The 27,514-nt window shown below is 51.2% G+C and overlaps 1 protein-coding gene and 1 long non-coding RNA gene across 9 annotated transcripts; both read right to left on the bottom strand.

Annotated features, from left to right (window-relative positions):
• Positions 1-1,110: 1,110 nt before the first annotated feature.
• On the bottom strand, positions 1,111-27,514 carry LOC105498052 (protein CROC-4-like). Of its 8 annotated transcripts, none has more exons than XR_011616018.1 (8): positions 27,276-27,506; positions 26,622-26,794; positions 24,062-24,136; positions 12,305-12,404; positions 4,971-5,079; positions 4,213-4,330; positions 2,323-2,678; positions 1,111-1,459 (listed from the first exon to the last, which is right to left on the bottom strand). XR_011616018.1 is itself a non-coding variant. In XM_071083608.1 (7 exons), exons 1-7 carry the CDS (start codon positions 27,331-27,333, stop codon positions 4,319-4,321), a joined length of 618 nt encoding a protein of 205 aa, XP_070939709.1. In that variant the 5' UTR covers positions 27,334-27,503; the 3' UTR covers positions 4,213-4,318. The 8 variants fall into 8 exon arrangements, 5 of the variants coding, with proteins under 5 accessions (XP_011768135.2, XP_070939709.1, XP_070939712.1 ...); XR_011616019.1 differs by lacking the exon at positions 2,323-2,678 and adding an exon at positions 23,706-23,796 and having other exon boundaries at positions 27,276-27,502; XR_011616032.1 differs by lacking the exon at positions 2,323-2,678 and having other exon boundaries at positions 4,971-5,101; positions 27,276-27,493.
• LOC112429496 (uncharacterized) lies at positions 2,324-2,908 on the bottom strand. Its single transcript, XR_011616042.1, has 2 exons — positions 2,835-2,908; positions 2,324-2,413 (listed from the first exon to the last, which is right to left on the bottom strand). It is a non-coding gene; the product is annotated as an uncharacterized lncRNA (long non-coding RNA).

Below are 27,514 nucleotides of genomic sequence, written 5' to 3'. Positions count from 1 at the left end.
TTTAGTATTTGCAAGCATCCCCTGAGATCCAGATTGACCTCGGGCTAGAAGTCCTGGTCTAGAAGAGCTAAAAAGGCTGCAGTCAGTGTTTAAATGGAAAGGAGGAATTTATACACATGTGCTTGGATGTCTATGGAGTAGCCCGAGAAGGACATAGGTACCAGTTGTTGCCTCTTGGGAGAGGAGGTGGGTGGCTGGGGACACGGGTAGGAAGGAGATGTAATTTCCCTTTTGTGCTGTTAGAATTGTGTCATGTGTGTTATCTTAAGCTTTTTCATTTAGACAATTTCCAGGATTCATAGTTCCATGGAGGGATTATGGAAGGGAGGGAGGATTTTCTGGAAGGTGATGGAGAGCTTAAATGGTGCTGCCAGTCTGGGCTCTGCTAACATCATCCAGCAAGGCTCTTTAGAGATGAGAAGGGGCCTTTTAGGGGAACATGTTGGATACAGATGTGTTATGGAGAAAATGGGGTCAAGAGCACAGTCCTAGTTTTTTGCTATGGCTTTTCTGCCCCCTCAAGTTCCCCCTCAGGCCTTGTTATTGTTGGGAAGTCCTACCTGCTGTCTAATCTGAATCCCTCTTAATAATCATATTCATTCCCTTATGTTTCCACTGAGGGTGGACAGAGAAGAAGCAGGAATGGAAGACCCTTTTGGGGGAGGGGTGCTCCCTCTATGTGGTCTGTTCAAACCCAGGAGGACATTTATGAGAGTCCTTTTGTGGAGGAGACAGAAGGCCACCCAGTAACCTCCTACACAGGCACTGTGGGGGAGCGTCACGACCCTCTCCCATTCTCTTGGTCCCTAGTATGGCACCTAGGTGCTTCCTTGGCTGGAAGCATTAGCCCATGACTTGGACTTGGGACTGACCGGATCATGGATGGAGTTCTGGCCTTGGGGTGGCTGAGGGCGGTGGAAGGAGCCAAGATGTTCACTCACTGCCCCACACCCTACCAGGTAGGAGTTCTGGTATTAGAGGCTCCCCCACTTCTGTTGCAAGGTTGGCTTCTGTATCACCGATCTCTGTTGGAGGGAGCCCAGTATTGCCCCCTCTCTTGCAGCCCCTCCCCTTCCAACCCTGTCCAGGTATATCCACAACCACTATTAATGTGATTCAATATTCAAGAGTCTTTATTGAAGACTTGAGATGGGACTTCCATCTCAGAGGATGTGGGAATCCCAGTTCAAATGACACAGGATAAACTGGGAAGGGCCAGGATGGACAGGTTGTGGATATGGGAGTCATGGGTCAAAGTCTTATCCCAGATGGCTCAAGGTACAACGGGCTGCCTGGGCTGGAATCTGGGTCCTCCCCACTTCCATTCTGCTGAAAGTTTCTTGAAGGAGCTGGTTCTCCACTTCAACTTGCTAGAGCCTAGCCTCATCTTTTAGTCAATTGGGAAGGCTTCTCAGAGGGAATCCAGTCCAACTGGATGAAGTACATTCTTCTTTTTGGTCTGAAAAGAAAATTGTCAAGCGTAAAGAAAAATACTTTTTTTTTTTTTGAGATGGAGTCTCATTCTGTCACCCAGGCTGGAGTGCAGTGGCATGATCTTGGCTCACTGCAGCCTCTGCCTCCCAGGTTCAAGCAATTCTTATACCTCACCCTCTGAGTAGCTGGGATTACAGGCGCATGCCACCATACCCGGCTAAATTAGAGACGGGGTTTTGCCGTGCTGGCCAGGCTGGTCTCGAACTCCTGACCTCAAGTGATCCACCCGCCTCGGCCTCCCAAAGTGTTGGAATTACAGGCGTGAGCCACCATGCCCGGCCAAAAACTACTCTTTGGATGGAGACTTTAGGAGAAGGCAGAGGACAAACTTCCAGCGGTCTTGGAAGGAGCTCACGTCCATCAGCCAAGGTGAGGAGCTAGGGAAGGGGTCATCACAAAGGGATCCGCCATGACAGTGGCTTGAGTCTAGGCACCTCTTCCAGGTGCTCTATCCAAGGCAATGGGGGGATGAGGGAAATGCCTAAGGCGGAAACTCAGATCCCAAGAACAGGAGAGATTAGGCAGGGAGCCCAGGGGACTTTTTTCAGGAAGGCAGGGAGCAGGCTGCACTTGGGCTAAGGACCAGCCCAGTAGACTTTTGGTCACTTCCACAGCTCCCATGGCCTCTTCCCCAATCCTGTCTTCAACCTGCAAGATGTTTATCATCTCTCAGACTTTACGCCTACTGAGAACATGCCAAGAATTCCACCTATCTGGTCCTCTCTTCTCTCAGTCCCTCCATTTGTGTTTCAGAAGTCAGCACAGCGGGGGAAGGGGACATATGCTTTGGGGTCTACGAAGCCCCACTTGAAGCCCAGCCCAACTTACCAGTCCTGTGACTCTGGGAAAGTGTCTTAGCCTTCCTGAGGCTTTGATTCGTCCTTCATAAAGTGGGGACAGTATCACCTGGTTTTCAGGGCTGTTGGGAAGATTAGCTGAGATAATGGCTACGGAGGGGCTTGCACAACCAAATGGGCACAAATCAGGGTCAGCTCCTTCCTTTCTGGGGTAGGGAAGCTATGTCCAGGAAAGGCAAATAAACCCAGTAGGGGCTGCGCAGGAATCAGGTGTCAGGCACAGCTGTGGGCACAGCCTTCCTTTCCTGCCCCATCCAGGGTTGGGAGCCAGCAGCTTTGGAAACCCCCAAAGTTCACCTCCCTTGACTTCTCCAAGAGCCTTAAGATCTGAGAAGAGAATTTCAGAAAGAGGAGGGGATCTCAGCCATGGCCAGGCATGGCCCAGCTCCACTTAGACCAGTGCGGCCTTTCTTCTTCCTAGACTCTCCTCAGCCTCTCCCAGCTCACCTCCCTCCTCCCTGCCCCAGCTCCTCCTTCCCCTACCTTTGCCAGCTCTCCAACCTGGATCTTGACAGTGTGGAGGAGTGGGGATGAGAGGTCCGCCTTGCCCATCGCATCAGGAACCCCTCAAATGTAAGGACTCTGTCTTCTCCAAACCTGGGCTCTGCCAGGACTGTTTCCCTGACTCCCTCTGGCCCTCTTCCTGGCCCGGGCTGGCTCCCAGGTCTCGAGGTGGGCCAGCTGTTCCTGAGTGCCCCTCTAAGTCTGCCAGTGTCTCTCCTTCCATACTCCCTTGCCCATTCCTTGCTCTGGATCCTTAGCCCGCCTGGGAGTCCTGCTATTCCTTGAGTGGCTAGATTTGGGGGAACGACAGAAGAGACTGGTGTCTGTCAGGGCCTGGGAAGGGGTGGTGGATGCAGCTCCATGCGGTGCCCTCCCCTGGGTGGGGAAGGAGGAGTGCAGATGGAACAGCCTCCCGCCTGTTACACCCTCCCAGCCCCAGACAGAGCCAAGCTCTCCTAGCAACGGTACAGTAGCTGGGAAGTAAGTGGGGTGGGGGAACAATGATATCATAAATTATCCCCAGCCCCTCCCTCCCAGCCCACCCTTCCTCAGTTGAGAATGGCCTCCTTTTTCTCTCCACCTGCTCCTCATTCAGGATTCCCTCAGCAAAGCTAGCCTCTGCTTAGTGCCCCTTATAGATGCCCCTCGAGGTCAAAGTGACCATTCTCTGCCTTCCAGTTGGGGTCCAGAAGGAGGGAACTCTCACTATCCCAGGATCTGAGGCCCTGTTGGAACGTTCCCCGCAAGGCAGGAGCTGGGAGACTGGCTTCCAAAGGGGGAGCCCAGAGGGCCTGGGAGACTATTGCTATTCCATGGTCTCCGGCTCCTGACTCTTTCTGGGGTGCTGATGGGGGCACAGAGGGGGAATTTCAAAGCATTATGTGGCATTTACTCCTCTTCTGTAAACAGAAGGTTTGGGTGGGGGCTCCCAAGACTTTAAGGGGCACTCAGACCTCTCACCAAGCTAGGCAAGTCTCAGTTTCCCAATTCTAATAGCTGGAGTCCAGGAACCCTTTTTTTTTTTTTTTTGAGACAGAGTCTCGCTTTGTCACCCAGGCTGGAGTGCAGTGGCGCGATCTCGGCTCACTGCAAGCTCCGTCTCCCGGGTTCACACCATTCTCCTGCCTCAGCCTCCGAGTAGCTGGGACTACAGGCGCCCGCCACCATGCCCGGCTAATTTTTTGTATTTTTAGTAGAGATGGGGTTTCACCGTGTTAGCCAGGATGGTCTCGATCTCCTGACCTCGTGATCCGCCCACCTCGGCCTCTCAAAGTGCTGGGATTACAGGCATGAGCCACCACACTTGGCCCAGGAACCTTTATGAAGTCACTAAAGCTAGGTGGCATTCCTTCCTTACCTCTCAACTCAGCCATGCCAAGCCAAGAACCAAAGAGTTGGTGCTATAGCCGTATAGATCTTGGTTAGACATGGAGAAGGACTTCCCAAGACAGGAATAAGCAAGATCATGGAATTTCCTGGTTGGAGAGAGAAAAAGTCTGTCGTAGTAGCAGGAAACTGGATGGGAACCTCTTGAATTCTATCTCATTAATTCTTTCTTAGCCACATTAAATAACATGTAGTGTCTGGCACAGAGCCTGACACATAGTAATCCTCCACTTAGACTATTTTAAAAAATCATGTTATTATGAATTTTTATTGGATGGATATCAGAAGAAAGGGATAAATCCCTGGAGACCCATCTCCCACCCTCTAGGAACCCCACAGGAAAATCCAGATAGGAGCTAGTGCTCTGAGGTACAATATGGCAGCCAATTGTCATGGCAACAGCAGAAGAAGGAGTCTGGTTGGTTGTGGGGGCGGTGCTGGGAAGCCAGCTGGTGCCAGATGGACAAACCCAGCAGAAGGCATCCCCAGCCGGGTGAAGCTGATGCCCCGTGCCCAGGGCTCAACCTCCATATGCCAGCCTCAGCCTGGTCCTTCCCTCCAGGCCTAAAGGCCCCATTGCTGTCTGTGGGGGATGATGCCAAAACCATTCCTCCTCCTGACTCTTGCTTGTATAACAAGGAATGACTGCTTGGAGACAAAAGACTGTCCTGCTGAAGGTCCCCCTGGCCCATAGGCTGATGGATCTAAATAGGTCTGAATTATGCTCACTCCTGATGATGCTGAGGAGCCATCACATCGACTTGAGAGGTCCTGAGCAGCAGGATGCACAGGCACCGTTCTGTACACCCGGTGGAGATTCCACAATGGCTTGTGCTGCCTGGAGGACAAGGAGATGAGGGCTGCAGGGAGGGAGCAGGGCAGGTTAGGGGCAATGTGGCTGAGCTGCACCCTACCTGTCCCCTCCTCCTGGTATGTTGGGCAGCATTCGCACCTGGCCAGTGGATAAAAGAAGCTGCCATCATGGAGTTCACCACCTAATTGTTAACAACGGGTCCCTCTCGAAACAGCCTCAGCAAGATGCTCACCTCCTTCAGACCACGAAAGCCCCAGCCACGGAGCCCAGCCACATTTCTCAGTCAGGCCTCCGTGATGGACTGCACCCGATGATCCATGGCCCTCACAACCCCCGTTCCTTGATTGCCCCCACCTATCTCAATGGCCCCATAACTGCGTCCCTCTGCACTTAGCATTTAACACTAAACATCTGCACACAGCCTTAGAAAACACTCATTCCCATCATCCTGTTTGATCTTCAGGATAACCAAGGAAGGCAGTTAGGGTCCAAAGACATGAAGGGACTTGCCTAAGGTCACCCAGCTGGTAAGTGGGGGAAGCCAGAATTTGTATCCTGACCAGCCTGTCCAATTTCAGAGTCAAAAACCAAAAGCTCCTTCTTTTGCTGTCCTTCCTGTGGACAGAGCCCCACTGACTATCAAACCCAGAGCAGCCTGCAAGCTGAGGTGGTGTCCACCAGCATTCTGCTGCTTCATGCACCCTGAACCCAAACATTCACTAGAAGGGCCAGTGCAGGCCGGGCACAGTGGCTCACACCTGTAATCCCAGCACTTTGGGAGGTCAAAGTGGGCAGATCACTTGAGGTTAGGAGTTCGAGACCAGCCTAGTCAACATGGAGAAACCCTGTCTCTACTAAAACTACAAAAATTAGCCGGGTGTGGTAGCAGGCACCTGTAATCCCAGCTACTCTGGAGGCTGAGGCAGGAGAATCGCTTGAACCTGGGAGGGGGAGGTTGCAGTGAGCTGAGATCGTGCCACTGCACTCCAGCCTGGGTGACAGAGCAAGACTCCATCTCCAAAAAAAAAAAAAAAAAAAAAAAACCCAGTAAAATCCAGTGTGCCCAACAAGGTCTTGGAGGTGGGGGGATGGGAGAAAGGTCTCTACACATTGCTGATTAGCAGTAAGTGACACTGAGGCCAGGCCAGGAGAGGAGCCTCTCCCAGGGAAGGCAAGAGTGGGTGTGGAGACTAGGGTAGCTTTGGGACTCCTTTTTAGCTATGGTCCATCTTGTCTTTCCATCCTCTCAACACAGCCCTCCCAGAAGCGGGAGCACTGTGCAGGAGCTGGAGGGAGACCCCACGCTGGGAAGATGAGAGACGCTCAAGCAGGGTCAGTCCCAAGCAGGGCCAGTCCCAAGCGGGATCAGTCCCAAGAGCGTCAGGAGACAGCATGTATAAGGAGGGGAAGGAAGGCTGGAGAGGCCTGGCAGGATCAGGAGTTATAGCTGGGAAGACATGGGGAGAAGGCAGGGGCAGGTCAGCGCCTTGGTGCTGGGGCCCTGGGGCCTTGGTTGGATGATGGAGAGGAGCCCATCCTGGGGACAGCTGGACCAGACCATGGACGGCCTCACTGTGAGACCCCGGCCTGGTCTCAGCTTCTCTCTCCTTCCTGCCCAGACCTGGTTAAAGCCTGAGGCCACCTCTCAGCCCTCCCTTCCTCCAGCCCCATTCCACTCCACTCCCTGGGAGTTAAGCCCCCTCACCTGACAGGGCCACTTCCATGGCCACTCACAGAGAAGTCTTTGTGCACAAGCTGGGCCTGGGGGATGGGTGGTGGTGGGCACTCCCACTTACATTCCGCCCAGCGGCCAGCAGCAGCCTCACCATCTTCCCATCTGCCTCTCCAGCCTCTCATCCCCTTTCTTGAGGAAGAATTCCCTCGGAGCCTTGGCCCTGGCTACTACCTTACCCCTAACTCCCTCCCTCAGGACGGTTCCGGGACTGAGCTCCTTCTCTGCTGCTTTGCTGCAGCCCCCTGAGCCACACAGCCCTGACCACTGAACCTTTTTTTTTTTTTGAGACAGAGTCTTGCTCTGCTGCCCAGACTGGAGTGCAGTGGTGCGATTTCAGCTCACTGCAACCTCTGCCTCCCAGGTTCAAATGATTCTCCTGCCTCAGCCTCCCAAATAGCTGGGATTACAGGCATGGGCCACCATGCCCAGCTAATTTTTGTATTTTTAGTAGAGACAAGGTTTCACCGTGTTGGCCAGGCTGGTCTCGAACTCCTGACCTCAGGCGATCCACATGTCTTGGCCTCCCAAAGTGCTGAGATTACAGGCTTGGGCCACTGCGCCCACCCTCTCTCCCTCCCTCTCTTCCTTTCTTTCTTTCTTGTAAGAGAGCTCAGAGACCAGCTTGTTGTGCCACAAAGTCAGAGCCAGTATCCCTGTCCCCCAAACCCCAGCAGCCCATCCCCTGCCCTGACCTCAGGGTGCTCACTGTGCTGAGGGACACCAATCTCCTCTTCTCCACATCTCTCCCCAGAAAGCTTCCATAAGCTTGCTGCCCCGCCATGTGCAGGGGGAAGGAGGGATTCTGAAGGTGGGTCATAGAGACATCCCTTCCTCAAGTGGCTTCCAGGTCTTTCATATGTCCTTCATTTGTTTGGAACTAGCTGAGAGTCAGTTAAGTGTCTGGCTGGGCTCAGTGGACAACCAGATGCAGGAGTCCCCATCCCTCCTAGGAGTGGTTATGTGTTGCTCTCCAGCCACGCCCTACACCTGGCACCTCTGAGGCTATCAGCTAACTGCCCCAGCCTCCCTGGTATAGCACATAAGGCGCTTTACAGAGGAACTCCTACCTCTGTTTCCCTTCTCCTCCCAGCAGACTCCCCGCGATGGTCATGCTAGTGTCCAAACATACCCTGCTCTTCCTTACCTCTCTGCCTTCTTGAATGCTGTGGACTGTCCACCATTCACCTCCCCAGATTCAGTAGACTGCCAAATGCCTGTTTTATCTCGTATCGCTTATTCCTTGGCATCCTCCAGGAAGCCTTCCTGTGCTCCCCACAGGTCTGCAGGACAATGCTTTACAGACTGTCTCCTAATCATTTGTGTGTCTGCCTCACCCAGTAGACTGCCAGTTCCTCAGAGCAGCGTTGTATTCCATGCTCCCCTTGAGCATAGCTCCTCTCACAAAGGAGACCCTCAGTGCCTCCTGAATGAATGCCCTGACATGGAGGCAGGGGTACCAGAGGGAAGGGTATGGATGAGAGAGGTGCTACACAGGAAGAAGTGATGGGCTTTGATGTGGCTGATTTGGATGTGGGGACAAGTCCAGGAAAATGTTCAGGAGTTGAACCTGGGGGCCTAGGATTTTAATGAGGCCACCGACAGAGGTAGGGCAGCAGAAGCACAATGTGGAGGGAGCATCCAAACTGCCTGGGGAATGGCCCACCTCCCGGGTTTTGGTGGGAAGTGGTACTTCTATGCCACTACAGAAACTAAAAACACAGGTAGTCTCTGGGCCCTCCTTGCAGCTAGAGCCTAGGCATGTGATCCAGGCTTGGCCAAGCAGATATACGGTTCTAATCCTTGAACTGGGGACAAATGGCAGGACCACAGGTGGTAGTTGGCAGTTGGGGGTGTCAATCCAGACTTTAAAAGAGGTCAAGACTAGGCTGGGCGCGGTGGCTCACCCCTGTAATCCCAGCACTTTGGGAGGCCGAGGTGGGTGGATCACAAGGTCAAGTGATTGAGATGATCCTGGCTAACACTGTGAAACCCCGTCTCTACTAAAAATACAAAAAATTAGCTGGGAATGATGGCACACACCTGTAGTCCCAGCTACTCAGGAGGCTGAGGCAGGAGAATCGCTTGAACCCAGGAGGGTTGCAGTGAGCCGAGATTGCGCCACTGCATTCCAGCCTAGGTGACAGAGCGAGACTCCATCTCAAAAAAAAAAAAAAAAAAACAGGTCAAGACTAAAGAAACGAGGGAGAGGCCGGGCGCGGTGGCTCAAGCCTGTAATCCCAGCACTTTGGGAGGCCGAGACGGGCGGATCACGAGGTCAGGAGATCGAGACCATCCTGGCTAACACGGTGAAACCCCGTCTCTACTAAAAAATACAAAAAACTAGCCGGGCGAGGTGGCGGGCACCTGTAGTCCCAGCTACTCGGGAAGCTGAGGCAGGAGAATGGCGTAAACCCGGGAGGCGGAGCTTGCAGTGAGCCGAGATCGCGCCACTGCACTCCAGCCTGGGTGACAGAGCCAGACTCCGTCTCAAAAAAAAAAAAAAGCACCCTGGGAGGCCAGAGAGGGTGGATCACCTGAGGTAGGAGTTCAAGACCAGCCTGGCCAACATGGTGAAACCCTGTCTCTACTAAAAATACAAAAATTAGCCTGGTGTGGTGGCACGTGCCTGTAATTCCAGCTACTCAGGAGGCTGAGGCAGAAGAATCGCCTGCACCTGGGAGGCAGAGGTTGCAGTGAGCTGAGATTGCACCATTGCACTCCAGCCTGGGTGACAGAGCAAGACTCTGCCTCAAAAAGAAAAAAAAAGAAAGAAAGAAAGAGAGAAAAAAAGAAAAAAAAGAAAGGAGGGAGAATTTATAACTTCAAGTGATGGCTGAAGTGATAAAAGTGGTGAGAAGAGTGAGAAGGAAGAGAAAACAAAGCGCTACCAGCAGAACCTGGGGACCACTTCTAGTTAAGGAACTGGTCCATCTGGAGGACTGAATGAATGGAACCAAGAACAGATGATCATGGATATAACAGAATAACCGAAGGTCAAAGGAAAAGACTGAGAAAATAGCATAAAATTTTCCATAGGTCAAGGAGGACTGGGCTTGGGAAGGGCCAGAGGTCTTTGTTGAGGAGGCTATGAGTGGCCTCTGAAAGGGTGCAGTTTTACCAGAGTTATAAAGATGGAAACCAGAGTGCTGGGCTGAGGAGAGAAGGTGGAGCATTTCCTCAAGTACACAGTCACCTTTCACAGGCCCCAGAGAGACCCTCAAACTGGCAAATGATACTGCCTGGCCACATCCTACCCTCTCACTCCTCCTGCTGATATTCCCCATTCTGATTCCTCCAGTACTTTTCTTATTACTCACAGTCCTCTAAGTCCTCTGGGAACTAAGCCACGTGCTGAGGCCTCTCTACCACCCCTGCTCCTGTGCTCAACCTTACATCTTTTCTGGGGGCCGCCATTCCTGGTCTTTCCCTCCTTCCTTCTCTCTCCATCCTCTCTTCCCAATTCCATTAGCAGGAAGATTCAACAGTATTTCTGGTCAGCCAGGAAGTCCTTCTTAGGGCCTCAGTCTCTTCCATGTCCACTAACCAGAGCAGGCTTTCAGTGCACACCTGGTCAGGCAGCCATCTTACAGGCGCCAGTTACCTAAGATGGCGGCCTCCCTCACCCTCCACTTCCGTTCCCACAGCTTTGCCTCCTACCCCTGCCTCTTTCTTTCCGAAGCCTCAGCCCAACAAGGTGGGGGGCCAGGCTGGGGAGCCAAGGCCGGAGGAAGCAAGACAAAAAAGGACAGAAAAGCTGGCCCCTTGGCATCTCTCTTTGGCATTTGAGTCCAGCTCAGGGAGGGAGGGCAGAAAGAAAGAAAGTAGTGTAAGTTTTTATTTCTGTCCTCTTCCTGCCACCTCCCCCTAGTCCCTCCCCCAACACTTTGATGAAAACAAAATCTCTCCCTTTTTTTCTCTTCTCCAGCCCCCCTCCCCTTTTTTCCTGGCTTCTACCATGAGCCTCCTGGAATGCAAATGAACTGTATTATGCAAATGTATGCAAATCAGGCTTAACGAGCGGAAGGAGGGGGCAGAATGCCTAATGAGTAATGGCGGAGGGTGCAGATGGAGGGTGACAGGAATGGCCCCCTCCTCTTCTCTGTTCCCACAGCCTGGAGGTTTGCTGGAGGTAGCCGGGTGTCCCTCACTTCTGGGAAAGAGTAGAAGGTCAAAGCCCCATGGCTTCAGCTGAGAAGTCCTGGGATGTCCTTGGCTGTGGTAGGTGAGGGGCAGGCGAGCTTGGGAAGAGAGGGGGTTAAGTATAAGGGGCTGGTGCTCACTTGCATTACCTTGCCCAGAGACACTGCATGCACCAGCTTCCTTGCCTATGTGGCCTGGCGATGGCAGAACCCTCAGCTTCCAGTGCTGAAAAGAGGGTGACGCTTATGCATGCCATGGCTTGTGTATCAGAAAGGAGGATTCTCAGGGGAAGATTCCCAGCCAGACCCAGGTTCTTTCTGGGGGTGGGGGTGAAAACTGTCTCTCTTTGTACTTTGAGAATGGGGGGGAGGTTGCCATGGCAACATAGCATGGAACACCCACCTCCCCAACATCCAGCCCCAGAGGACCTAGGAGTTGGGGGGGATAATGGATTGACACCCCCGATGCCCCCACCACCTGGCACTGCCAGCCGGAGATGGCAGCATCAAATCCTAGAGAGAATGGTCCCTTTGTTTGTAGGCTCACGGTGTTGGGGGAGCAGGCCTGGGCACACAGAAGGGCCTTTCCCAGGCCCCGTTCCAGTTTGCGTGACTCCCACTGGCCTCTGGAGACTACTTGTGGCCATCCACTGGCCTCTGTGTCCTGGCAGATGGTTGCCCCCTTGCCTTTTCTCCCATGGGCTTGCCAGCTACTGCTAGGTATGCCCTGTCCCTGAGGCCTTCCCTCCAAACCACTTCAGACAGAGGTAGCAGTCTGTTCCACCTTTTCCTGGCTTTCTTGAACACCTCACATGCCCAGTCATGCATCCTGTGGAACAGGGGCAACCTGCAAACTCCCCCAACCAGCAACAGCCCCGCTCCACCCAACCGAGGCAGAAAGACTCCTAAAGGAGGTATCAGACAGATAGAAAGGGCCAGGCTGAAATTCAGGAGCCTGGATCTTGGCATTTCTGCTAACCAGCTGGGCAACCTGATCACACCTCTTCTACTCCCATGGGATCTGTGAAATGAGGAATATAGGAATGATGATATCTAAGGCTCATTTCAGCTCTACCAGATCTATGCCCTCCGTATCTTACATGACCTAGGTTAAATCATTCTTGAAATATAACTTTCATTCTTCCTACTACTGGAGCAGCCCTTCTCATTCAGACTTCCAAACATGAAGACAAACCCAATTGCCCAGAGACAGAATGCCAACTTCCCTCAGCCTTTGCCTCTCCCTGAGACTCCACGGCTGACTGCAAACAAATCCCACAGATTCAAAAATTTAGAGTCTTTGATAGCTGACTGTACAGATAGGAGGGTCCCTCCTAACCCTCTCAAAGGGGGTCAGCACAGCCATCTCACTCACCGCCCGGGAGCTGTCCGTGGTGCTGGATGTGGCTCTGTCGTCCACAAGGAGGAAGGAGGGTGGGCGGGAGTTGGAGCACCCACCCGCCCCAGGTGAGAAGCTAAAGGGAAGAGAAGAAGCAAAAACATTTGGAAACAGTAAGAAAAGGGAAAGAAAGATGAAACCTGAAGAAAGTTTCTCCTCTCTGAAGACCTCCAAATCGTCAATATTACTTTGAGGAAGGAAAAGCACAAAAGTCATCGAATCTCTGATAAGTTAGCGTGTTCTTCCTCTAGATCCTATTTGGGCATCCACAGGGAGGTGGAATCATAGTCCCTTCCCTTGGGGAAGAGCTCAGATTGAGGTGGGAGATAAAGTACAGATCTCTAAATTCCATTCTAAATTCTAAGGCTCCTACAAGGAATTTAGAAATAATAATTAAAAAGATATACAACCTGTCTGATAGTATTATAGATATCAGGAGTTTGGGAGGAAAGGTGGGGAAAGGCCGGGGCATGTTTGTGTGTGCACAGTCTGTTCCACCTACACAGGCATGTGGGTACATGCATACGTGTGTGTGTGTTTCCCAGGTGGAGAGGTGAGTCTGCATCAGTGGTTCATAACTTCAGGTGCACATTAAATAATAATGATGCCTAGGCATCATTTCCTCATACTCTGATTTCATGGGTCTAGGGCTGGGCCCAAACATCAACATTTTTAAAAAAGCTCCCCAGGTGATTCAGTGCATAACCAAGTTGAGAATCACTGATCTAGAAGAAAGCAGGTCAGAAAAGGTGCAGGGATGAAGTCTGATTAGCTGGAGGAAGAGGCAAAGCAAAGATCCTTAAAGAAGAAGGGAATGAATAGGGAGGAGAACGACAAGCATGTAACTCCTCTCTCCTGGGAGCTCCTGGATGGCCCCTAGGCCTGGCCTGGAGATGAGACTGGCTCAGGTGTTGGCTTGTCTCCTCTGTGCTGTAGAAGCTCAAACCCACCCTAAGGCAATGAGACAAACTGTCTCCCTACTGCAGTCCCTTGTGCAGGAAATGGGTGCAATGACCCTAAGGGGGTGCTGCTGCTCCCCTTTACCCAGAGGGTCCCCAGGGAGGCGGCTGTGGAAGGTAAACAGCAACAATGGTCCCTTTCAGTGTCCAGACTCCAACCCTTCAGCCCAATTAGCAGACACAGCAAACAGCAATTCAGCAGCCTTCAGCCGCTGTCATAACAAACTCAGAGCTGCCTTAATGGGGGGATTAGGGCAGGAGGAGGAGGGGGTGTCACTTCGGCCCTGGGAGAGCCTGGGTGGCAAGGAGGGGGTTCCCCTTTTCTCCTTATCCCATCTAAATACGCACCCACCCACCCTTCCTTCCATAACTCTGCTCCTCATTCTCCTCAAAGCCCCAAGAATGCTTTTATAGTTTTGTCTGCTCCTTCCCTCCAGTGATTTGAAGGAAGGTGAAAAAATAAATAACCAGATTCCAACTTTCAAACCTTGAACATGCAGACCTCAAGAAGGACTTTCAGACATAGGGGCCTGTGTGTCTCTGGTGGGTTACCAACCTCAGGAATCGCATTGGGGACTGGGGGGATGTTGGTTTGTGAGGCGAAGGCAGAGAAGACATCCCTTCTTAAAGTCACTCAATTATGAAGACAAGTCTGCATGCTGATAGGCAGGTTTATAGGATTTGTTAATTATAGCCACTACCTAACTTGTCCTTTAATTTAATAAACTGTGTTTTTAGTTACTTAGAATCCAGGAGCTTAATGGCATAAACTTGAAATTATCATTTACACATGCTGTATTTATCTATGTAAGTCAGTTTACCCATCCTAAGTGCTCTTACCAATAAGTCTTAATATCCATTAAGGAGAAAGAAAACAATGGCCATTCTGCCACGTGGACTGCAACCTCTTCCCTTTATCAGACTTCCCAAGGGCTGTGCTTCCTCTCCCAAGTCTTCAGATACTTCCTACCTAGGTCCCCGGGAGTCTCACCTTGACTCCCAAAGCTGGAAAAGGAGGAAGTTCCTCAAGTTAAATGTTATGAGATCCTCAGTCAGGAACACGCCCGAGAGCTTCCCTTTTTACGTTCTGAAACCAATCATATGCTATCAGTCTTTCCAAACTGTAGCCTTTAATCTTTCTGCAATCTAAGAATTACTCTTTAGCCATGAGTGTCATAACAGTATACGATCTTTTATATAGAATTCTTCATTTTCTGCACACAATAATCCTAAGGGTTTCTTATTCTCATTATACAAATATCAGAATTGAGGCTCAGAGATTTGCGTGCTTGATAAATGAAAACATCCAAACATGAACCTTGGTTTGGTCAGATTTGCTGTTTCTATTTCTGTCTCTCCCACGGTTTGCTGACTAGGATGATTCCTGTGACTGTAAGAACTTATCAACAAAACACTTTCCATGCCTGGAATTGGGTGGGAGGAGAATTTGTCCCAGAGTGAGGGTGTGGCTGATAATGCAACACTTGGGTCAAATATTTGAGAGAAAATTGCCTTTGGCTTCCTGGACCTAGAATTCAATAGGAGGGTATTAAAATGAGGGACTGAGGAGAGAAATGAATAAAGAAGTCAGCTTAGAATTTGGTTTCCAGTAAAAATAGTAATGTAGCAGTATCTAAAGAATAGAACTGAAAATTCTTAGACACAGGCAGAGGTGTGATTATACAAGAGAGGAAATTTCCTAACTGGTAACTCTGGTTAGGGCTTTCTGAGCCCCTTTTAACATGGCTTCCCTGCACTCCCGTCCCACAGTTCCCCTGTGGGGTTCAGTTGGAGGAGATGCGATCTGGTACAGAGCGGGTGGGGAGAACTCAGCAGTGTCACTGTGATGTCTGCATTTGGTAACCTCCTTCCAAATCCAAGAGTGTCTGTTCCTCCAGGTGTCCTTAATGTCACGACCGAGCTTCCCACCCACCATGGAAGCACACACATCCGACCTCACACCAGGTCACACACCACTCAGTTTCTCACCCTCATAAAGCAGACACACACAGCTCACAAACACAGTCACCCATCACTCTCCTGACAACCCCACCCACACACCCACACGCACACACCATATGTTCACATAAGGCAGACACAAACCCTCACCCCCACATCCCTCCAGGGCTCTATTCCTCCTTTCCACTGAGGTGCTGGTTTTGTAGGGCATCAGTTCTCAGCCCCCCAGTTCCCTCTATTCTCCTTTGGATATCCTGAGGTAGCTCAAATGCGCTACCTCAGGAGACAACAATAATGATGTAAACCCATCGTGGTTACTGATACAGGTTCTAAGTCTCATGTGAATGAGCCTCAGTGGATCCCAAATTCACATTTCCAACAAGCTACATGAAAGGTTTTTGTTGTTGTTGTTTGTTTGTTTTTAAAGGAATCCTATCTTTCTTGGCGCTGCTTCTCTCATCCCAGCTCCCAGCCCCTGCTCACAGGCAGGGCTTTTCTCTTGGTGCGCCTTCCCCCTCCTGTGCCCCATGTCCTCCAATCTTAGCTCAACCCCGTCTTACCCTCCCTGCCCAATCTCTCTCCAGTTGTTCCCACAGGCAAGTGCAGTAGAAAAAGCACTGGGTTGGGTTAGGCCAGGCACAGTGGCTCACGCCTGTAAACCCAGCATTTTGGGAGGCCAAGGCGGGCAGATCAAGAGATCAAGATCATACTGGCCAACATGGTGAAACTCTGTCTCTACTAAAAAAAAATACATACAAATTAGCTGGGCATGGTGGTGCGTGCCTGTAGTCACAGCTACTGGGGAGGCTGAGGTAGGAGAATTGTTTGAACCCAGGAGGGGGAGGTTGCAGTGAGCTGAGATCACATCACTGCACTCCAGCGTGGTGACAGAGTGAAACTCCATCTCAAAAAAAAAAAAAAAAAAAAAAAAAAAAAAAGAAAGTAAGAAAAAGCGTTGGGGCACTGGGTTGGAAACCACTGAGTAACATTAGCAACTCATTTGAGTCCGTGGTTTCTCATTGGTAAAATGGGGTTAATAACAACTATCTCACAATGTTGAAAGAGCAAAGAAAGGGATGCAGGCCTAGTGCCCAGGAAGTAGTGTTAGGAATGATTAGTCCTCGCCTAAAACCTGCTCCCTTTCTCCCTAATCCAGTCTCCACCTGCCCCTCCCCCAGAAAACCCAAATCCAAATGGCTGAGAAAGTAAGAAGCTACTAATCTCGCCTTCCTCTAAATCGCTAAAGGAAGAAGACATATGTATTCTAGGCTCCCTGAAGCACAATTTTTTTGAGTTTGGATTCTCTGATATTTCTCCCACATAATATATAATTGAATCATTATCTTCTAGCTATAAAATCAGGTCCTGGGAGGAAATGTTAAATTTACACAGGAAACTGGAGTCAGTCAAGGTCATTTTGTCCAGTTCTTCCACCCCCTTATTACTCCTTCCTGCCCCGTGTCCTGGAAAGTCAGGTGCAGGCGTATGGGATGCGGAGCTGCAGTAAATGCAGAGGGGGCTACTTCTAGCTTTGGCTACGTTGACTTCTATTCCACAAAGTGACTCTAGACTATACTCCTTTCAACTGCACCTAAACACTCTTTCGCTTAGAATATTTAGGTCAAGCCAGATAAATAGATTCTTTTAGAAAAGTCCTTGATTAATCTAATTCTTTGCTTTCTCTGGGCAGCATAGATACTAAGCTACACATTCCTTTGTGTTTGAGATCCTCAGAGCTTCTCGAGGCCATTTGTTCTTGGAGATGATTTCCAAGAGTGAAGATGGGGTGGAAAGGTTAGGTGTCCTAAAAAGCCCCAACTCAGCCCCTCTGGTCAGTAATGACAGAGCAGCATAAGGATCTTTCAAAGAGATTGGCCTCAGGTCCTGGGGCGGAAGGAGGAAGGCGAATGCGAATGGAACCGAGATTGCTCTGCACTCCACTGCCTCAGAACCCAGACTGGGAAAAAGCTGAAATAACTCTGCAGCTAGATTTCAACTGATTGCTCCCTTGGATCAGTTTCCCAATCAGTGACCCAGACTGCCAGAAAAGGCCCCATCCTGAGCGGGGACCACCAGAGGGCACCACAATGAGGCTTCCTTGCTCCCCTCCAACTCTGCTGGGGGAAAAACATGGCACCTGGCTAAAGTGAAATGGGACTGTGACTCCTACCTTTGCCGACTGGGGTGCTGGGGGGTGAAATGTCGCCCGAACCAGTGAAGTCTCTGTCCTCCTCTTGTGTCCTCTGGTGCTGGTCAGTCCTCGCGGTTCTAGCCCCTCGCTCAAGCCTCCCCCTCCTCCGGGCCCCTCTGCGCAGTGTATGGGGTTATTTTTACTTTCGGTTATCTAGCTTTATGAAGACTTCACACCACTCATACAGCTAGATAACCAAAGATAACAACCAACCCCGCCTCCTGGCTGCTGTCGCCGCCTCTTCCACGCAGCCTCCCGGCCGCCGCCGCCGCCAGCACCTCCTTAGCTTCCTGGTCGCCCGCCAGCGGGAGTAGGAGGGAAGGGACACGAGTGGAGTTGGAGGGGAGAGTGAAGAGTGAAATGAAGTCCGAGACAAAACAACAACAAAAACCTCAGACACCGGGATACAGACACGACAGAGACCGAAAAAGGCGTGGAAAGGACACAATGACCGGTGGCGTCGAAGTCCAGGAGTTGACCCCGACCCAGACCCAAAAAGCTTCTGGTACCCCATTTCCCGCTCTCTCATTCGGGCCAGGAGCAAGAGTTCCGCTGGTCCCAGGTGGAAGGGACGCGCGGGCTTTTCGTGCCACCCGGGAAGACCGCAGGGACCCAGGCAGAGGCCTCCCCAGGCTCGCCGTTTCTCCACTGCCCTCCTCCGGAAGATCGAGGGCGCATCCGACAGCCAGAGCCCTGCCTTCGGCGGAGCCCGAGCCTGGCGCGGGATGGAAATGGGGAGCCGCGGCTCCGGCCCGGCCACGTCGCCAACTCAGAAGGGCGGTGGAAGCGAAGCGGAGCCCGTGTCGGGGAAAGAGCTGGATCCAAGAGGCCGACTAAAAGGGGAAATGGGCAGCCAAACCCAGGAGGTAAAAACCCCGGAGATGCCCTAACAGGAAGCAGGGAAATCCCGGCGACCCAAAGAGAGGGGAAAGGCTGTGGGGGGAGGGTGGGGGCGACCCAGAGACTCCCAAGCGAGTCTCTCGAGGAGAGAAGGAAACGGCAGAGACCCCACCCGGGAAGAGATCCGGGAGAGTACCCACGAGAAGGGCGGAGGAGAGGAAAGCAGAGGGCGACCGGGCAGGTGACCAGAGTCCCAGGCCCTGCAGAGCCCCGGAGAAATGGCTTTGTGCAAAGAGGACCAGAGATCACCCAGGGTTGTGAAAATGGCCGGGGGTTCGAGGCGAGCGGTGCCCTAGGGGTGGGTAGGGGGTGCGATCAGGAAAGGGAAACCGCAGCCCCGAAGAGGGTGGGGGCTCGGCCGGCCCCTCGTGGCGAACGCGCAGGCACGCCGGATTCCGAGGCGCTCGCCCACCTCGTGCCCCATGCTGGCCAGGCCACTTACATCGAGCCCAGGGTGCCCATCCGTGCTCTCCCGCGCGGTCCTCCCTGCCAGTTCCCGCCCCTGGAGCGCCAGGGCCCTGAGTCCCAGATGTCGGGGCTCAGCGGACGCCGGACAGAGGAGCCCGCCGTGCTCTTAGCCTCCGCTGAGCCTAGGCGAGCAGGGTGGAGCGAGTCTCACCTCCTCGCTCCCTCCTCTGCCTCTGCCGCGGCTCTGGCCCGGGCGCGCTCCGGCTCCGGACTTTTCATTCATCCTTTCACACTCCCTCCCCAGGCCATCCTCTGATTGGCTCTACCGCGTCTGACGTCACCGGCTCGTTCCCCACCGGCCCCGCCCCTCCCCCTTCCCCGGCCGGCCGGGGAGCGCAATTGGGGCGCCCTTCCCCCCCGGAGAATGGGGATGGGGGGACTACTACGTCTCTGTGCTGATTCTCAGCCTCCTGCTGCCTCACTCACCCCGAGACCCGCCTGCCACCTCCAATCCATTGCCATTTGTGGTTTTGATCTCCAACCTCACTCATTTTGTAGGTTCTACATTTTCCATTTTGGCCCTAGGTATGCTGCACCAACACCAGGGCACAAAGATAGAAAAGAAGCCGGGTGAAACCCCCTCAGAAAGAACCAGATGACTGCAGACTCTACTCCTACCTGCCTCCTGCCATCAGAATATTCTTTGTGCTTCTTGGGTTCTGATCCTTAGCAGACTGTGATCTTAACCTTTTAGAATGGGCAGGAACCTGTCTTGCTGGTTTTCAACCCAAAACAATGAGGGAAAGATTCTGAAGTTTAGGATTCCTACAGGGAGATGCGGGTGTTGAGCGGTGCTGAGCCCCCTTTTCTGCCTTGCAGAAACTGGAATATCTCTTGAATGTGTTCGCAGCACCAAAGTTCCAGGTAGGGAAGGCTGGGGTGAGGATTCCAGCTGGCATCAGCCAGGGCAAGACCCACAGATTTTCATCCAGCCATAGAGACCCTTGTTAGCGCCTTCTTACCCTTCCCCAGCATGGTGAGACTCCGACCTCTAGCCCAAGGTCCAACTCCAGGTGTGTCTGGAGAGCTGGGGTTATGGGAGGAGGATCGCCCTTCTGAGACTTTGCCGACCTGGCTCCTTATCTGGCACAGCGCGACATTCCTGGCTCAGCCTCTCTGCGCTGGGAATCAGGGCTGAATAATGCCTGGTCTCAACCTTGAGAGGTATATTCTAGGCGGCAGGCAGGATCCAAATCCCGCTGCCCAGTAGAGCTGTAAGAACGAGCTGTGGGCCCCTACCTGAGGTCTGCCAGGGAGCAGCTCGAATTCCTGGTCCCAAGCCACCCTTCTACCCACTCTACTCTCCACTGCCTTACTAAAAAAAAACTATGACTCAGATACCTGGAGCCTGTCAGCCAGATTAACCTGGGCCAGCTCCTATAACCATTGGTCTCTGAACACTAGGCCACCAGGGGCATGCACCAGGGGATGACCAGTTTTGTCATCAGTCCCCATCGGATTGTTTTATCTGCCTGTCTGCACAGCCCAGGACAAAGCCAAGCCTGAAAGCTGTTCTTGGTTAGATGCAAGCCTGTGGGCAGTGGGTTTAATTTGGTGCGTCCCCCAAAGATTGGAGAATGAATAATCGCTTCCACTGATGTTGGCAACATGACTGCTCGGTGGGAGGCAGTTTGGAATAAGATAAAGCCTGGGAGCCGGGTGTTTCCCTACCAGGATGATAATATGGGGCAGAAGAAAACAATCTAATTTCCCAGGTCTCAGGGTGCTCGCAGGGCTGGGCTTGGCATAGCTTTTTCCTTCTGTCAGTTGCCATAGGGTCTCAAGGCCCTTACCCAAGGGAAAGGCTTTCTAGATGCTTCCACAATGTCAATTTTTTCACCCTCCAGTACAGGGAACACACCAGCCAATGATGAGGAGAGAAGGAAAGAGACAGAGATAGTGTCCACTCCCTGTTTTCTTTCCTCCTGCCCCCTCCCAGGTGCTCTTACAGATTAGAATGAAGCACTCGGGGAGCACAGCATTGGGGTCCCTGTCTCTGCAGTAGAGTTATGAAAAAACCCAGAACCCCTCTCAAATATTCTCACAGATAGACCTACCTCCTGGTATGCTGCTAAAGGCATTCCCTAAATGCATACCCCATCTGGCCCGGAAAATCTATAGGCTTTCCAGCCATTCCCCTCCGTGACTATAAATCCCCTCAAAGATTTCTCATGAAACCACGCCATACCCATTTCTAGGATCCCCAATACCCTCCAGACATTCCAGCAATTCTAGCTAGGGCCTATGCTTCTCCAAACATACTACCAACTCCCCCTACAAATATCTCCCCATTTGCCCTCCCACGAGATCCCTTAAAAGCACCTTAAGCAAACCTTCCTCCCTATCTACCCTCCCCTCACCAGCACCTGGGAGGCTGGGGCCATTGAGGAAGAGTGAGCTGTTCTGCTATAGCTAAAACTCTCCCCTTTCTCCTCTGTTACTAATTTCCAACCAAGTCCTCTGCCCTCTGTGGGGCCCAGGCTTATCAGCACAACCCCTTATCCTGGCCTGGGCTGACCAAACAGTGCCGCAAGAGGCAACTGGAATCAGCATGAACCTCCTTTCTCTTTCAGCCACTGCTGTATTTTTATTTTTATTGGAGTGGGGAGATAACAGAAAGGTTTTTTTTGTTTTGTTTTTGTTTTTGTTTTGTCATCAGAGGCTCCCCCTCTCCACCTCTATTGGTCAAATTCAGACCCAGCTGGACTTCCTAAAAAACCAAGGTCAAGATGGAAATGGGTATGTTTAGATGTCTTCTGAAAATATATCTAAGTTTCTCCAAATGGCTTGATAAAGAGCAAGATCCCTCTGCCTCTTAATGAGGCTTTGGGTTCTACATAGGTAGTTCAGCCTAAACAGAGTGTCCAAATACAAGGAGGAGAGACCCCCAACAAAGGAAAATGGAGATTAGTCTAAATTGTCCTGGCACTACCCACATAAAATCCCCACTTCTGTCAAGGTTGCTGATGAAGTAATTTTTTGTTTGGTTTTGTCTGGGTGTGGTTGACAACCCAGTCTCCCACCACCCCTGCTCAAGGATAAAGGTGAGTAGGGCATCTGTCTTTATTCCAATGGAGAAAGAGCTATCAGTCATGAAGGAAGCAGAAAGCTCCCCACCATCATGTTAACTGGGATTGGTTTGTATACCATTGTTCCAGTTTCAAAAAAGAAACTACCTGGATGGTGGCAAATGAGACAGCCTCTCCAGAGAAGGGGCAATTTCACACACATTCTTGTCTATGGTAACTAACACTATGCCTAAAGCATAGTGGGTGCCTAGTAATTGATCAATTAATAGAGATCTGTGTACCGTGAGTGTGTCTGCAAGTCTGCATTTGCCATCAGATAGATTGAGGGCATTACGGACGGCGAGTGAGGGTCTTGGTAAGTTGTGTTCTGTGGGATCTGTGGGGGAGGGGGAGGGGAGAGTTATGTCTATTGTGTTGTGTGTTCGTGACTATTTGATAGCTCCTTTGACCAGAGGAGACCCTTCTACTAATATGATACAGCAGGCCTATAACAGTATAACAGCTGGAGTAAAATGGGTGCATTAGGTGCCCTTTGGGCTTGGCCCACCAGCTTCAGCATCCCTGAGAAGGTCTCAGTTGGAGTAGAGTCCTCTGATTCCAGCAGACCGCAGTCAGCCGAAGTGTTCTGAAGAGCGGTGGACTGCAGACCCCACCCTGAGTCTTCCAGGGGATTTCTAGGGGGCTGTGGGGAGAGCACATCGATGCCCTGGTGCTGATGTGAGACTGTAAGTGTCTTGATTAGCCTAGGAGCCCGCATGTTTTGCCAGTGCCCATCCCCACCCCCATCCCTTATAGCCCTGATGCCCACCTATTGTCTGTGTGCCTGAAAGGCCCAAGTAGAGAAAAACATGGCCAGAATTACGCTCTCTGGATGCAGCTCTTGGATGGATCTTTATAATTCAGGTTCCAGAATACATTTTGGCAGTCAAGCACTTTCTTGAAATAGTCAGGTAATTAAATAAAAAGCATATATTTTTTCTTTGTTTCAGTCACCAGGTTAATTTGCCTTGAAGACACAGATGAAAGCTGCATTTGGGAGAGGGTGGATTCAGATATTTATTTGTCTCATAAGTGCATCATTATGAACAATATCATACATTTTTTTGCTATAGAAATCTGCATTGTCTATGGGATAGTGACAAAAACAAGAATTAGCAGTAAAAAATACTGAGGCTGTGTGAAATATATCTATCTATATATATATATATAATATCTATTCATGTGGGCAGAAAAGGTAGGAGGTATGGAGAAATAATCTGGAGGATATCGTCCCTAAGGATGTCACACTTCTTCCCCACGAGAGTGGTATTTTCCTCCTATTGAGGGGCCAGCTTGAGAATTCCTTGGGCCTGTGTAAGCATTGCCTTCCTTGCCTACTCCCAGTTCTATTCTTGAGCCCACACATTGCTCACTTGCCTGAGAACCTTATGTGTCCGGGGGGGGGGTGAGAACAAGGTGGCAGAGATGGTAGAGGGTTGGTTGGTTCATCCAGACCATCCAGGAGTCCTTTCTGCAAGACCCTCAACCATCGGCAAATGGCCTCCTTAAGGGGCATAAGCGTGAGTGTGCAAGGGTGCTACGCATCACACGCACGCGTGTGCACACACACGTACACATACACACATGCACACGCACACGCACACACATGCACGCGCGCGCACACACGCACACACATACACATACATGCGCGCCCGCGCACACATACTCAAACTTATCAACTCAGACCAATGCAACAACAAATCCACAGATATTCCCAGCAGTACCACCTCCCAATGCTTGCAGCTGTATATCCTGGCATACATACCCACTCACAGTTATTTAAGCTCCTTGGGTTCCCATTCACCATAACCCACACTCCTCTTCTTTCTCACCTCTGTTACCCAGGTACAAGTATCTCTGTTCCCTTCTCCAACCAATCATCTCCCCCAAGGTCAATTGGCCTCCAACTCTGCCCTCAAGAGCCTACGGGAGAAGGGGAAAGAGTTCCCTGTATCCCCAATGCCTTTCCTCTTTGTCACAGGACTGGAAGCAGGGTGACCTATCATTGACTATGTAGGTCTTTCTACAATTGGAGTAGACCAAAATTAGGGGCTGAAAGCTGGAAGAGACAGGGAGTGGGGTAGAGGGGTACAGAGAACAGGAGAAAACATAGGTGACACAGGGCCAGTTTTCCTTTTCCTCCCCCACCCACTCCACCATCAGAAACAATAAATAAGAAAATAAATACCCCAAAAGGCATAAGTGGCCACCTACGATGACACCAGAAAACAAATGAGGCTGCTGCTTCTTGGATATCCAGCTCCTGTCAAGGAGGAGAATGCAAAGGTTAAAGTCCTTTGAGAAGTCCAGCCTTCCTTCCCTGACAACCCCCAACCTTCCTATCACTCTCTCAGCCACTCCTTTTCTCCTAGTCCTGCATCTTCAGGACCTGCAAAGTCTATGTTCCCCTCTTCAATCGCCAGGCTTGAGGCTGCACAGGGGGATAATGAGAAAAGCCTAGACATGCAGGCAGGGCCTCCGGCCTGGGCCTGTCAGCTCCATCTTGCCTGGGCAACTCTAACCCAGCCTTATCCTCACAACCTCTCCCATCTCCATCCAAAACCTTTGGGCCCAGGAGTTTGGCCCCGTTCAAACAGCCTGTGGAGATCTTGGACTTAAATCTAAGGAAGTAATCTCCTGCCCAGTGGACATTATCTCCTTGCAGATTCCTGCTGCCTGGGGTCTATGGGAGAGCATGCTTAGGATAGAATGAAGGAACTAGGGTTAGAGATATATTTTTGTCTGTCTAGATCTAACGCAGTGTAAACTGTAAAATGTTATACACATTTACGATATTCTCAATCATGTTATCTCTCTAGCTTTCTCCACTCATCTCTGTTGCGACTTATCTACCTATCACCTATCCATGTATATCTCTCAGGATCCTGTAGTGATCAATTTTTTCCCTCTCTTTTTCATACACACAAAAGGTGTGAAGACAAAGCATTTATTTTTCATTAGTGTTGGATAGGAACCCAGTCTCAGTACTTTATAGTTTTATCTTTCCAGAATTTGGCTATCAGGTTAAATTATGATTTGGGGGAGAGGCATGTATACTGCAGGTGACCTAGCTCCTAAAATACTGTGATGAGTGTTTTTACACGTATATGTGTGTGTGTTTGTGTGTGGGTTGGGTATGCTGGTGACTTCTTCCATCTCAAACTCAATTCCACAACTAATTTTTTTTAAGTCAGGAAGATAACCTACCTAAATGTAGGAAATCAGAAAAAAGGGGGGCTGGGGAGCAAGGACAAGCCTTACATCCAAGCCTGATTTCTAGGAGGGGTGCTTTGAATGCCCCCTCCCCACTTCTAACACTCACAAATACTCACTTGACTCCCAGCCTCAGCTCTGCCAGCCCATCCATTTCATAAAGGGATGTCTCAGTCTGAAATTATCTTCATACTAAAGAAGGGGCTACCCCCACCCCACACCAATTTGCTGACACGCTAGAAAACAGACATAAGGATGGCTCTTCCCTCCACCCTAATCAATGAGAGTTCTGGGGTCCCTGGGGCAGTTATCCCCCTCATCACTGATCTCTGCCCTGCCACCCCCCAACAAAGCATACACAATGCCTAGGGGAACATGGTGATGAAGAACACAGCCCAGCAGGCATGGAACATGTGTGTGTACGTATGATGGCTGGCAGCCTTAGCCTCTCCCAGCAATCTGGCCTCTGGGGTTCCAAGAATAGTCTGCTCCGCTCCAGCCTCCACTACCCCACAATGGCCCCAATCTTGTCTCCCAGAAAGCACAGTGTGGGTGGGGGACTAGGGGCAGGAAAAGTGCCTTCTTTCTATATCTCCTGGCCTTCCGTAGGAAACACACACACACACACACACACACACACACACACACACACACAAAACCCCTCCATTAGATGGGTGTGAAGAGGGTTGGGGTAGGGTTCTCTCCCCTTCTAGAACCTAAGCATTTTCTCCGACACCTCACTTGCCTTTAGGTTCCATTTAGCCCCTTTCCCACCTGCCAGCTCATACCATAGAAAAAGGGGGGGAAAGGGGGATTAAATTAATCTAAATCCTATAAAATGTTTTTGGATTGTTCCCAATTATGGTCTCCACCTTTCTTTCATGGGGGGACATCTGGCTCCTTTCCCCCCATGCCCAAGTCCCTCAGACTTTGTCCTCTCCTAAAAGCTGAAGTCTCTAGGTCAGAAAGGAATAAGAGCCAGATCGAGGAAACAAGGTCAGGAGTCCAAATACAGAACCATTTTTCCCCTTCCTTCCCATCTCCACTACAGTTTCCTTCCTGCCTCTCCTCTGGTGCAAGCATTAAGATGTTGGCCATGTCTGGTGGAGAGAAGGGAGGGGCAGATTAATAGGATCAGTAGCACCGTGACCCTAAAGCCCCCCTACAATCCCATTGACAAACTTAGTGAGCTGTCTCCAGCCGGCATGGGCTGGGGGAAGGAGGGGAACCAGGAGCCACTCTGGGGCGGGTGGGCAGAGCCACTGCCTTGGGCTCAGCGATAGGTGCCCAGGAGGCTGGAGGTGAGAGCCCTGCTGCCAGCTCCACCTCTATACACACACCTCATCCATTTTGGGGACCCCCTAAATCTTTTATCAGCCTTTTCTTTCTGTGATGATTTTGCACCAGCCTCCATTAGCCAGTAGGTAAAGTAGGAAGGTTAGGGCGTCCTGACTGATTTTAGGGGATCTCTTCCCACACCCAGCCTAGATGTCTGAGGGGGCTGGGATCCTCCCTGGACCCGAATGGGCACTTACCAGGCTTCTGTGAGGAGGAGAGACTGTTCGGGTGGCCCCTGCGGCTGGACTGCCTCTTTCCCCCCAGCTCCTAGCCTCTTGTGGAGTGGAGGATGCAGCTCCGATGACGTAGCATCTGTCTATCCATTCAGGAATTTCGCTTGCCTCTCTCTTTCTTTCTCTTGCTGCTCTCCCTGGAAAGGCAGCAAAAAGGGGGTGCTGCCCCTCTCTGGAGACACTACCACCACCACAACCACCAAAATAACAGCCCACTCTGACGAAACCCCTCCTTCTTCCTTCCAATGCCTGTGTGGGCAGGGGTCTTTGTCACCTCCACTCTGCTTGCCACCTCCCCTACTGCCTTTTCTAACCTGAGGCAGGAAGAAGGGGCTAAGGGAAGCTATTGTTCCTCCAGGCCACCCTCATCCCCAAGGGAAGCAAGAGAAAGGGTGTGACAGAAAGACTTGGTCCCTAGTCTCCGAGTTTTAATTCGCTTTGGAACTTGAGAGAATGATTAAGTGGTGTGTGGAGGGTAAGGCGAGGAGCTGATGAGGAATCATGGCAAGGTGACACAGTTTGCCATTTGAAGGCTCAGGGCATTTCAGGCTCCCCTTCCCAGGCCTCCCCTCAACTCCTTTCGTGGTCAGCTTAACTAATCACAAATCCAGATCTTACTTGTGAAGGAGACAGTGACAGTCGGAAGATGAAGGCTGGGAGCTGGAGGGGGGCGCATCTTGCAGGGAGATGAAGGCCAGCACTTGGAAGTCTAGACAAGAGAAGAGAAGGGGCGGGACCACAGAGTCAAAGTGGGAGATAAATTATCTTTTTCTTAGAGGAGGGAGAGGAATTTGGGGGTTGGTTTCCAGGGCTGGGGTCCCGATATTTGGTGGAAGCTGGGGCCCAGAATGGTACAA

Source organism: Macaca nemestrina, chromosome 1 (genome assembly GCF_043159975.1).
Source record: "Macaca nemestrina isolate mMacNem1 chromosome 1, mMacNem.hap1, whole genome shotgun sequence".
Lineage (NCBI taxonomy): Eukaryota > Metazoa > Chordata > Mammalia > Primates > Cercopithecidae > Macaca > Macaca nemestrina.
The sequence above is the reverse complement of the archived record's forward strand: the minus strand, read 5'-3'. Positions and strand labels throughout refer to the sequence as shown.